Here is a 13070-nt window from a genome sequence, read left to right as displayed (position 1 = left end):
GAGTGTGGATGAGGGTTCTGGTAGCGTGCTCAGAAAGGAGAGGGCGAATTATGGCGATATTATAGAGGAAGAAATGACAGGTTTTAGCAATCTGTTGAATATGTGCAGAGAAGGAGAGGGAGGAATCGAAGATGACCCCGAGGTTACGAGCAGATATTCAATGGCAGTTAACCGGTTAGTGCCCCTGAATATCACCACAGACTGCTAAACTCATGGCCAACTATTTTGTTGACGGTCCGTGGGCAGAGTTGGCCTTTATGTGGTAACGGGCTGAATGCATTTGCCACCTAAAAATCAGTCATATCTTTATGTGGTGTCACGTATGCAATAAGTGCTGAATATTACACTTATCCACATAAGGGATAGCCGGCCGCATATTCAGTAACAGTATCGGACATGGCCTGGCATTGAATATCTGGGAATAATGCTGATGGGAGCCAGAAAAAAGCTATTCCCATGCCAATGATGGTTGACGATAGTCGAGGAAGACCAAGAGTGGTGGTTATGTATAGATACCAGGGGCGTAGCCAGACACCCAAGTTTGGGTGGGCCTGGACCCAAGGTGGGTGGGCAGAACTCCACCTTGTCCTACAAGTGATTTGGTTTCTCCCTCTCTTGCCTGCATGCCATATGGCCTTTCAAACACCCCCTCTCCCCTGTATACCTTTTAAATAGCAGATTTTCACTGGCAGCAAACGGTTGTTGGGAGTTTTTGGCTGGTGGGACTTGGGGTCCCTGCCAGCCACATTATAGGTGTGCTGCTACTTGGTGGGCCTAAACTTAAAGTGGGTGGGCCTGGGCCCACCCCAGCCCACCCTTGGCTATGCCACTGATAGATACCCCACCATCTGGGACCCTGAAGCAGCTAAGCGATACGCTGACCATTGTTGGCTCGGGGGCACGTGAATAGCTTGATGAATGTTGGTTTGGCTCTGATCCTGCACTTTATACGAGCTTTCTTGAGATAAGTACTTTTTCGTCTTTGCATTATGAATGTTGAATATTGAAAAAATTGATAAAAGAAAAGAAAAAAGATAAAGAAATAATATAAAGTTTTTGTCTGGAAGGTTTTTGCCAGTGATGAAGAGGAGATCTATTGGATCTGTTTAGCTCTTTAGGGGGGTCCTTTTCCTAAGGTGTGCCAAAAAATGGCCTGCTGTGGTGTAGATGTGTGTATTGGACGCACGCAGGTCTATTTTTTCAGCGTGCCTGCAAAAAAGGCCTTTTTTTTTGGCCGAAAATGGATGTGCGGCAAAATAAAAATTGGTGCATGTCCATTTTGGGCCCGAGACCTTACTGCCACCCATTGGCTTAGCGGTAAAGTCTCATGCGTAATGGTCCATGTGCGTATAATGCCGCTTACTGCCTGGTTAGTGCCACCTGCCGGAAAATTTCCAGCGCGCCTAGTAGACGCACATAAAAAAATGAAATTACTGCCCAGGCCACGCCGTAGCTGGGTGGTAGTTCAAAATTGACGTCCATAGGACGCACGTACACGCCTACGCAACTTAGTAAAAGAGCCTCTCAATCTGTTAAGATTTTGATCTCTTTGAGGCTTTTCCTTGAAAGATAATTCCTACTAATACCTGACTTAAAAGGATTAACAACCTCTGGACTTACAAATTGTAATCTAAAATGGTCTGACCAGATAGTTGGTGTCCATATAGGCTCTTCAGTTTGAAAATCACCCTTAGACTGTATCCTATATGCAAATAGATCAATCTGATGACCTTTTTCATGAGTTGGATCTCCTTCCACCCTATAGTACCCTAAATATTGCAGTGTATCTACTAGCGCTGTGGATTCTGAGTCCTCTTGATTATCTAAATGAGCGTTAATATCGCCCAATAACAAAATATTTTCGGCTATAATAAAATCCCTAAAATCATCTTGGGCTAATTTCCATTTTCCAGGAGGACAGTAAAACAATACACAACAGAATTTTCCTTGTAGTGTGTCATCATAAAGAGAACAGGTTATCACCTCCAAAGAAGAGGAGATATGGGAGGTCTCCACCTGTATATGAAAGAATGACCTATATATCAAAGCCAACCCTGGAGGAGTGGCCTAGTGGTTAGAGCACAGGTCCTGCAATCCAGAGGTGGCCAGTTCAAATCCCACTACTGCTCCTTGTGATCTTGGGCAAGTCACTTAACCCTCCATTGCCTCAGGTACAAACTTAGATTGTGAACCCTCCTGGGACAGAGAAATATCCAGAGTACCTGAATGTAACTCACCTTGAGCTACTACTGAAAAAGGTGTGAGCAAAATCTAAATAAATATATGGAATGTTGCTACTATTGAAGATTCTACATGGAATGTTGCTAGTGGAGGAGTGGCCTAGTTTTCGCCCTCTCCACTCAACCGAAACTGCGCTTACTAAAGTCTCCAATGACCTATTACTGGCTAAATCCAGAGGTCAATATTCCATCCTCATTCTTCTTGATCTTTCCGCTGCTTTTGACACTGTCGATCACAGCATACTTCTCGATACCCTGTCCTCACTTGGATTCCAGGGCTCTGTCCTTTCCTGGTTCTCTTCCTACCTCTCCCTCCGCACCTTTAGTGTTCACTCTGGTGGATCCTCTTCTACTTCTATTCCTCTGCCTGTCGGCGTACCTCAGGGTTCTGTTCTTGGTCCCCTCCTCTTTTCTATCTACACTTCTTCCCTTGGTTCATTAATCTCATCCCATGGCTTTTCCTACCATCTCTATGCTGATGACTCCCAAATCTACCTTTCTACCCCTGATATCTCACCTTGCATCCAAACCAAAGTTTCAGCGTGCTTGTCTGACATTGCTGCCTGGATGTCTCAACGCCACCTGAAACTAAATATGACCAAAACCGAGCTTCTCATTTTCCCCCCCAAACCCACCTCCCCGCTCCCCCCGTTCTCTATTTCTGTTGATGGCGCTCTCATTCACCCTGTCTCCTCAGCTCGAAACCTTGGGGTCATCTTTGACTCTTCTCTCTCCTTCTCTGCTCATATCCAGCAGACCGCCAAGACCTGTCGTTTCTTTCTTTACAACATCCGTAAAATCCGCCCCTTTCTTTCCGAGCACTCTACCAAAACCCTCATCCACACCCTTGTCACCTCTCGTTTAGACTACTGCAATCTGCTTCTTGCTGGCCTCCCACTTAGTCACCTCTCCCCTCTCCAGTCGGTTCAAAACTCTGCTGCCCGTCTCATCTTCCGCCAGGGTCGCTTTACTCATACTACCCCTCTCCTCAAGACCCTTCACTGGCTCCCTATCCGTTTTCGCATCCTGTTCAAACTTCTTCTACTAACCTATAAATGTATTCACTCTGCTGCTCCCCAGTATCTCTCCACACTCGTCCTTCCCTACACCCCTTCCCGTGCACTCCGCTCCATGGATAAATCCTTCTTATCTGTTCCCTTCTCCACTACTGCCAACTCCAGACTTCGCGCCTTCTGTCTCGCTGCACCCTACGCCTGGAATAAACTTCCTGAGCCCCTACGTCTTGCCCCATCCTTGGCCACCTTTAAATCTAGACTGAAAGCCCACCTCTTTAACATTGCTTTTGACTCGTAACCACTTGTAACCACTCGCCTCCACCTACCCTCCTCTCTTCCTTCCCGTTCACATTAATTGATTTGATTTGCTTGCTTTATTTATTTTGTGTCTATTAGATTGTAAGCTCTTTGAGCAGGGACTGTCTTTCTTCTATGTTTGTGCAGCGCTGCGTATGCCTTGTAGCGCTATAGAAATGCTAAATAATAGTAGTAGTAGTAGTAGGTGGCTGGTTCAAATCCCACTGCTGCTCCTTGTGATCTTGGGCAAGTCACTTACAGTGGTGGAAATAAGTATTTGATCCCTTGCTGATTTTGTAAGTTTGCCCACTGACAAAGACATGAGCAGCCCATAATTGAAGGGTAGGTTATTAGTAACAGTGAGAGATAGCACATCACAAATTAAATCCGGAAAATCACATTGTGGAAAGTATATGAATTTATTTGCATTCTGCAGAGGGAAATAAGTATTTAATCCCTCTGGCAAACAAGACCTAATACTTGGTGGCAAAACCCTTGTTGGCAAGCACAGCGGTCAGACGTCTTCTGTAGTTGATGATGAGGTTTGCACACATGTCAGGAGGAATTTTGGTCCACTCCTCTTTGCAGATCATCTCTAAATCATTAAGAGTTCTGGGCTGTCGCTTGGCAACTCGCAGCTTCAGCTCCCTCCATAAGTTTTCAATGGGATTAAGGTCTGGTGACTGGCTAGGCCACTCCATGACCCTAATGTGCTTCTTCCTGAGCCACTCCTTTGTTGCCTTGGCTGTATGTTTTGGGTCATTGTCGTGCTGGAAGACCCAGCCACGACCCATTTTTAAGGCCCTGGCGGAGGGAAGGAGGTTGTCACTCAGAATTGTACGGTACATGGCCCCATCCATTCTCCCATTGATGCGGTGAAGTAGTCCTGTGCCCTTAGCAGAGAAACACCCCCAAAACATAACATTTCCACCTCCATGCTTGACAGTGGGGACGGTGTTCTTTGGGTCATAGGCAGCATTTCTCTTCCTCCAAACACGGCGAGTTGAGTTCATGCCAAAGAGCTCAATTTTTGTCTCATCTGACCACAGCACCTTCTCCCAATCACTCTCGGCATCATCCAGGTGTTCACTGGCAAACTTCAGACGGGCCGTCACATGTGCCTTCCGGAGCAGGGGGACCTTGCGGGCACTGCAGGATTGCAATCCGTTATGTCGTAATGTGTTACCAATGGTTTTCGTGGTGACAGTGGTCCCAGCTGCCTTGAGATCATTGACAAGTTCCCCCCTTGTAGTTGTAGGCTGATTTCTAACCTTCCTCATGATCAAGGATACCCCACGAGGTGAGATTTTGCGTGGAGCCCCAGATCTTTGTCGATTGACAGTCATTTTGTACTTCTTCCATTTTCTTACTATGGCACCAACAGTTGTCTCCTTCTCGCCCAGCGTCTTACTGATGGTTTTGTAGCCCATTCCAGCCTTGTGCAGGTGTATGATCTTGTCCCTGACATCCTTAGACAGCTCCTTGCTCTTGGCCATTTTGTAGAGGTTAGAGTCTGACTGATTCACTGAGTCTGTGGACAGGTGTCTTTCATACAGGTGACCATTGCCGACAGCTGTCTGTCATGCAGGTAACGAGTTGATTTGGAGCATCTACCTGGTCTGTAGGGGCCAGATCTCTTACTGGTTGGTGGGGGATCAAATACTTATTTCCCTCTGCAGAATGCAAATAAATTCATATACTTTCCACAATGTGATTTTCCGGATTTAATTTGTGATGTGCTATCTCTCACTGTTACCAATAACCTACCCTTCAATTATGGGCTGCTCATGTCTTTGTCAGTGGGCAAACTTACAAAATCAGCAAGGGATCAAATACTTATTTCCACCACTGTAACCCTCCATTGCCTCAGGTACAAACTTAGATTGTGAGGGACAGAGAAATACCCAGAGTACTGGAATGTAACTCACCTTGAGCTACTACTGAAAAAGGTGTGAGCAAAATCTAAATAAATAAATAAACCCACCCCCTCTCCTCCCCTGTCTAGCCACTTGTAAAATCTTATAACCATTAGGACATAAAACATTAAGAGCTGGATCCACTCTCAGACGAAGCCAGGTCTCTACTATAAAAACTAATCCAGGTTGCTGTGACGCTATCCAGTCTCGTATTAACTCAGACTTATATAATAAATTTATATAATTTATATATAAATTTATATAATAAATTGATATGGGGATACAAAATGAATGGTGTTAAATGCTCACGCAATAATTTTTAAAAATGGCCGGACGCTAATGGCAACATTAGTGCAAAAAATAATGAAAAGGCATTTTTACAGCAGCAGTAAATAAGGACTTAGCCTGTGGGAAGGACCTGTATAAGGCCACTTTTTGCCCTAACTTAGTAAACGGACCCCAAGATGTTTTATTGCTCAAATAAAATCCCTGTCTCCTCAGGTGGACCTTGATCATGAAGTAAATGATCTGATTACAGGTTTGGCCTGTAAAATAGTCAAGGGTGCAGAGGACTGTGTTGACATGAGATTATGTTGTTGGTGTCTAGTTGGAGACTGTGAGGAGATCCAGGAGATAAGCGACGATGTTCTTTCTTCTGCCAGCCACAGCCATGGCGATGCCCGTCATGACCTTGTCTGCTGCGGTGCTGCTGAAACTCCCAGGTAGGCCGAGAATAAACGATAGTTATAGCAGGACATGACGGCTCTGCTTAGCTGCCTGGTAGCCAACACAAGTGGAGGAGTGGCCTAGTGATTAGGGTGGTGGACTTTGGTCCTGGGGAACTGAGGAACTGAGTTTGATTTCCGGCACAGGCAGCTCCTTGTGACTCTGGGCAAGTCACTTAACCCTCCATTGCCCGCCGCATTGAGCCTGCCATGAGTGGGAAAGCGCGGGGTACAAATGTAACAAAAAATAAAATAAATAAAATTTACTGAGAGGATCAACCAGAGTAGAGTAACTCTTTAGAACAGTGAATTAGAAGCCATTCATTAGTGAGCCCCAGTCATTCTTCCAAAAAAAGTAGTCCCACAGGCCAAACACTTGTGCCTCAATGATCAAAAGCAAACACGGGCACTATAGGCCATTAGCTCCATACTAGAGTCCGCGTTTGCTCCCGCCCAATGATCAGAGCCAGCGAGCGCATGCAACAATGAGCTTGCTGGCTCTGAAAGCAATTAGCATGGAAATGCATGCAAAACAGGGTATTCTCTATTCCTCCCCAATGCTCAGCGGGCAGCACGTCAAACAAGGACACTGCTCCTTCAGCGAACCCTATGCCAGCTCGGAGCTGGCATTAGGGTTTGCGAGGGCATAAGGGAGGAATGGGGAGATCCTGTCATGCATGCATTTGCATGCTCACAGGCTTCCTCCACACTCCCCCCAAGCAATACCTGGTGGTCCATAGAGACCGTATTGTCCCCTCCTCACCCTGGTGGCCTAGCGCCACTCCCCCATTGATCAACACCCCCCCCCCCCATGCAATACCTGGTGGTTCAGCAGATCCTATAGTCCCCCCTCACCCTGGTGGCCTAGTGCCGCCACTCCCCCCCTTGATCAATGCCCACACACAACCCCCCTATGCAATACCTGGTGGTTCAGCGAGATCCTGTAGTCTCCCCTCACCCTGGTGGCCTAGTGCCGCCCCCAACCTCTCGTACCTTTAAGCAGGAGGAGAGAGTAACACTCCCTCCTCCTGAGAGTGATGTCTTCAAAATGGTGGCACCTTGCCCAGTGCATTCTGGGATGTACTGGGCGGGGTTTCCCTACCATATAAGGGCGTTTCTACTAATGCTCAATACAGAACCTCTGCATATGCAGAAGATGATTCCAGTTTTAAGGCCAGTACAGGTGGTATGTAAGCTTTACTGGTAACCCAACATGTTTTGGCATCAATACCAGTATCATATAGAACTGGGAATGTGGTGATGGCTGATGAACACCTGGGAACATGGAATAAGGTATAAGGAACATACAAGGTTTTGTGAAAAACTAAAGGAAAACCATTTACTCACCCCCCCCTCCTTCTTGGAGGGGTGTTTCAACCCAACTTAAAAACACTAGGGGGTGGGGAGAGAGGGGCGATAACACCTAAAAAAAAATAGAAGGGTAGACCTAAGTCTTTCAAAACGAAATGATTCTTACAGAGAGACTCACAAAGGCATCAAGTTTACCTTAAGATGGCTCCTACCCATGTAATCTGTTCTTTGGCATTACAGAAGGAGGCTGTTTGATGCCCCTGTCTTTCCATCCCCTAAGTTGGTACCTGAGCCAATGGAGGGTTAAATGATTTCCTTCAGATCACAAGGAGCAGTTGCTGGGATTTGAATTAAGCTCCCCTGTTCTCTAATCATTAGGCTACTCCTCCCCTCCACACAGCTGCTGTTAAACATGGAGTCTCCTACCTTATTCAGTGATTAAGAGCTGCACCCCCTCAATGCTCTGCACTGCTCAGCTTAAACTTTTAAAAGTTGGAAAAAATACTTTAAAATAGCAGCCAATGGTTGGGAGGGGGCGGTAGGGGTAGGGATGGGGAGGGGTTATGACATGATGGTTGATATCTATGGAAATAACATTGCCTTCTTTGAACGATTTCGGTAATATGCTGTGTTGTTAATAGTCAAGCAATGTGGTTAATAAAAATGATTTAAACATAAAATAGCAACCAATTTTCATGAAAGAGCCTTAATCCCCCCCCCCAACTCACTTGTATTTTGTTATACAGAGGGATACTGGGCTAGATGGACCATTGGTCTGACCCAGTGTGGCTATTTTTTTGTTCTTATGACTAGGAATGTCCAACAACTAACTACAGGAATAAATGTAACCACTGGGATTATGCCACTTATCCAAAAAAGGAATAGTAAACAAAAAATGTCATTACAAAAGAAAAAACAAACAAACAATAGCAGTAATTATTAGTATTACAAAAGTTAAAAATGCCGCAAATACAAACCCATTAAAATTAACAATAAGACTATTGGGTACTGATACATATTAACATTAAAACCTTATCCAAATAAGAACATTTGTGGTAAACAAAAAAATAATTTTTCAGTGATAACATATAAAAATTAATAAATAAATAAAAAAGATTTAAAATAAATCAAGATCATTAAAAATCATAAAAAGGAGGAATTATATCATCATTCTCTAAAAAGGGATTGAGAAGGGGGAGGGGACAGGCAAAGGAGGTAAGAACAACAAAAAGGTGGCAAGAAAGTAAAAGGGGGAGAGTGGGAGCTTTTTCCAGCATCACTCTTCTCCAATTCAGTCCAAAGACCAGGAAGGGATCATCCTCAACTCGGGACTCAAGCTGAGAATTGCCCCTTAATTCTGTGTAGTGTTCTAAACGGAAATGAAGGGCCAAGGCAGGGGTGAAACAGCATGTAGGCACTATTTTATAACCTGGGGATCCTTTTACTAAGCCACAGTAAAAAGTGGCCTGCGGGCGCGTGTTTTGGGTGTGCGCTGGGGAAAAGGGCTTTTTCTTAATGGGTCAGGAAATGGGCCTATTTACGGCCTGAGCCCTTACCGCCACCTATTGATTTAGTGGTAAGGGTTCACGCGCTACTCACATAATAATCATGCAGCAAGCGCCAACTGCTGATTACTGCCGGGAACGCCCCCCCTCATTGTAGAAAATCATTGCGGGATTCGGCATGCACCAAACTCAGAATTAGCGCTGGGTGCACGCCAGTGGCGTAACTACGTGGGGCCTGGGCCCCCGTAGATTTGGCCCTGGACCCCCTGCTGACGACCCTCTCGACCCCCCTTCCTGCCGCCATCCCTTCCCCGTCATTGCTGTGGGCTACCTTTGTTGGCAGGGGACCCCAATCCCCGCCAGTCGAGGAGGTCCTCTTCTTCCCGCGAAGGCCTTGTTCTGTTTCTGACATCCTGCACGTTGTACGTGCAGGATGTCAAACTCACAGAAACAGAACGAAGCCTTGCGGATGTCAGAAACAGAACGAAGCCTTTGTGGGAAGAAGAGGACCACCTCGGCTGGTGGAGAGTGGGGTCCCTTGCCAGCAAAGGTAGGCGATGGCGAGGGAGGGTTGGCGGTGGGATGGGGTCGAGAGGGTCGTTGGCATGGGGTCGTCAAAGTTGGCGGCAGCGGGGGGGGGGGCCGGTAATGGCTGGGGGGGGGGCTAAAATGTGCCCCCTCACCTTGGGCTCTGGACCCCCCTCCCACCGAAGTCTGGCTATGCCCCTGGTGCACGCGCTAGCTCTGATTTAGCGCATGCTACCCATGCGTTAGCCCCTTGGTGCCTTAAGTATTGTAGCATGTGACCGCAGTGGGGGCGTTCACTTGGTAGGATTACGGGCGTGCCACCTGTTTAAGCGCACACTTTCACTTAGTTGCCTAATAGCTGAATTGAATTGTGCCAAAAGTACACCGGCCATAGAGCAAGTCTGAGTGGTGGGGCCTAAGCTAAGAGGCCCAATTGCTGACTTACGCTAGTGTTTCTCTTTGCCAGAGGAGGTGGTAACAGCGCTTAGTGTACCTGGGTTTAAAAAAGGTTTGGACAATTCCTGGAGGAAAAGTCCATAGTCTGCTATTGAGACAGACATGGGAAGCAACTGCTCGATTTGGGATTGGTAGCATGGAATGTTGCTACTAATTGGGTTTCTGCCAGGTACTTGTGACCTGGATTGGCCACTGTTGGAAGCAGGATACTGGGTTAGATGGACTATTGGTCTGACCCAGTATAGCTATTCTTATGTTCTTACTGCTAATTAGCTTTAACAACCAGTAACTGGCTATAGTCAGTATTAAATGGCGCTAATTTGCAGTTATGCACGTAACTGCTCTTAGTCTGTGTTATATAAAATCTGTAGTGCACAACTGCAAGGGGGGAGGTGGACCTAGGAGGGGCATTGTTGAATGAGAAGTGACCTGGGAGGGGCCTGAGTAAGTGAGGGGCGTGGACCTGGGAGGGGCATGGATGAGTGAGAGGTGACCTGGGAGGGGCATGAGTGAGGGGCGTGGACCTGGGAGGGGCATGGATGAGTGAGAGGCGACCTGGGAGGGGCATGAGTAAGTGAGGGGCGTGGACCTGGGAGGTGCATGGATGAGTGAGGGGCTTGCCTAGCAGTTATGCGCATGGGTTATAGAAAACCATCAATTAAGTGTCTAACTGACAGCAGTTAGGCGTGAGTGTTTGTGGCAGTCATTGAGCTACCACAAGTGCTCGCGTCTAAAGTTAGGTGCATACTTGCGTACTTGCGCTAGTATTCTCTAACGCCAATTATATGCATAATTTCCGAGTGTAGAATTTGCGTTTCGGGTGCATCATGCCAGAGAATAACTTTAGGTGACCTGTAGAGAATTACCCGCTTAGGGCTGGATTCAGTAAATGGTGCCCAAATCTAGGCTCTGGAAAGATGCACGCTAAACTCGTATTCTATAAAGGGTGAGCTCCGCCAAATGTCCTTTATAGAATTGCTCTTAGCGCCGATTCCCACGGTCAACTGTGGGTGCGACAACTTACCCTGCTGGCGCACAAGTTGGGTGGGCAAGCCAGGGGTTCTATAATACTGCACCTAAAATGTTGGAATGCCCCTGCCCCGCCCATGTCCACGCCTCCTTTTGGGTTGTGCATGAGACAGTTTGGGCGCACAGGCAGATGAGTGCATAAGTCCTAATTTGTACCAATTATCACCAATAATTGATCGTTAACTCATTAACTAATTAAGTTGCACACGCATCTGCCCCACGCGCCTGGCGGGTTAGCGTGTAGAACACTGTGTAAGATGAAGCAAGACATATGAACACAGAGATGCAGGCAAATCCATAACTAAGTGATTCCACGTTTATCTTTCAGCGGATTAGTTCTGCCTAAGCGACCATTTGCTCCAAGAAGTGTTGCCGACTTGAAGGTTGGAAATCTGGTAAAATTCTCTCGTCCAGCGGGAAAAATCAGCAAAGGACGAGTCAAGTATTTGGGCCGCTTGTTTGGAAGAGAGGATGTGTACCTAGGGGTAGAGCTGGAAGGCAGTGAAATGGGGAAACATGACGGCACCTTTGAAGGAATACGGCACTTTGTGTGGTAAGGTTCATCACGTCTCTTTCTGTTTTCCAGCCCGAGATTCTTCGTTCTGACAACACTACTGCATTTGCACTGTCAGTCAGACTGGTGATGGGCCTCTGCATTTCCTCTTTCCCTCCTGCATCAGTCTAGGCAGCTGACAAGCAGCTGTGCATTATGGCACCTGTATACTCTGCACTGGAACAAGAGGTTTTCAATAGCAAATTCTGCTTAAAAGTAAAATCCACGGGGCCTTGTCTGTGGCTATCAGCAATATTCAGCAGCACTTAACCGGACAGTTCCACGGAATATCACCGGCAAGGTTAATGGCAGGCTGGGGACGGAGGTTGGGAGGAGCAGCCACCTAGCTGGTTAGTAGCGATATTCAGCCCTCTAACCACGTAAGCATAGGAGCCGGCTCTGGGGGTGCTGTGGGTGCTTGAGTACCCCCAATATTGAGGGAATTCCTTGTATGTGCCCAGGGAGGGGTTATTGCCATTGGACTTAGCACCACCAATAATTCTTAAATTTGGCTCCAGTGCACCTAAGAAGTGGCATGAAGTTAAGGCAGAAAAAAAGGCTGATTACCTTCACAGCATCAAGTTACACAGCCTTTTTTCTGCCTTAACTTGATGCTGTGAAGGTAACCAGGCACTGGTCTGAATATCAGCTGGTGTCTGGTTAGCTTTCGGGCTGCAGCTTCAGCAGCCCTACCCCTGGCCCAACCCACCCCCAGAATAAAAAGAGCCCCCCCCTCCTCAGCTCCCCGAAGATTGATCAAGGTAAGCCTAGGCTCTCACCCCCGCTGGCCCCCCTCTTGCCTACCTTGAAGAATCCCTGGTGGTCCAGTGGTGAATGGACAGGAAGCGATGCCCACTCACTCCCGCCCACATCTGAGGCTACTACAAAATGGCTGATGTGACCTCTACTGGCAGCCTTGCGGTACTTCAAGTTTGAGCGAGTACTTCAGGTACCACTGTTCTTGTGGGGACAGATCAAAGTGGGTTACGTACAAATCACATTCAGACAGAAAAGAACTACAACTTAAAATAGGAAAGAGTTAAGAGAGAGAGAAGTCAAGGGAGGTTAATAAAAGCAAGTTCACGGCTAAAGCACCACTCAGCGGCTACTGCATACCGGAAGCTTTTAGAAAAAGGTGCCACCTGGAAGCATCCTAGGCCAGTGCTAGAGTTCCTAGCGCCCCCCCCCCCCTGCAACCTATCAGTCGGTGCCCCATACCTGTTTAGCATTTCCCCTCTCTCTTCCTTCCTTCACTTCCCCCCCCACTCTGGCACCTTCTCTCTTTCCTCCCCTCCCCAGAGGCACCAGAACACATTTTATTTGGAGGGGGGGATCCAAGCTCCACCCCCAGTTTCACCTTCAGTTCCCAAGTTCTCCCTCCAATTTACATTTAATCAGTGACCCTAATTCTATAACAGGGAGTTAAAGGTAGGTGCAATTTGTGCACATGTGTTAGAGAATGCGAGAACTTACGTGTCTATAATGCACACTGAC

The 13070-nt window shown here is 47.0% G+C and overlaps 1 protein-coding gene across 1 annotated transcript in view; it reads left to right on the top strand.

Moving 5' to 3' along the window:
• LOC115468163 (centrosome-associated protein 350-like) overlaps window positions 1-13070 on the top strand; it is a 59330-nt gene that overhangs the window by 43164 nt on the left and 3096 nt on the right. Inside the window, exons 8-9 of the mRNA XM_030199707.1 lie at window positions 6077-6191; window positions 11352-11576. Of these exons, the coding sequence (XP_030055567.1) occupies window positions 6077-6191; window positions 11352-11576 (340 nt within the window). The remainder of the gene's footprint in view (window positions 1-6076; window positions 6192-11351; window positions 11577-13070) is intronic.

This window comes from Microcaecilia unicolor, chromosome 4 (assembly GCF_901765095.1).
Source record: "Microcaecilia unicolor chromosome 4, aMicUni1.1, whole genome shotgun sequence".
Lineage (NCBI taxonomy): Eukaryota > Metazoa > Chordata > Amphibia > Gymnophiona > Siphonopidae > Microcaecilia > Microcaecilia unicolor.
Note: the sequence above shows the minus strand (reverse complement) of the source record. Positions and strands in the feature narration are given on the sequence as shown.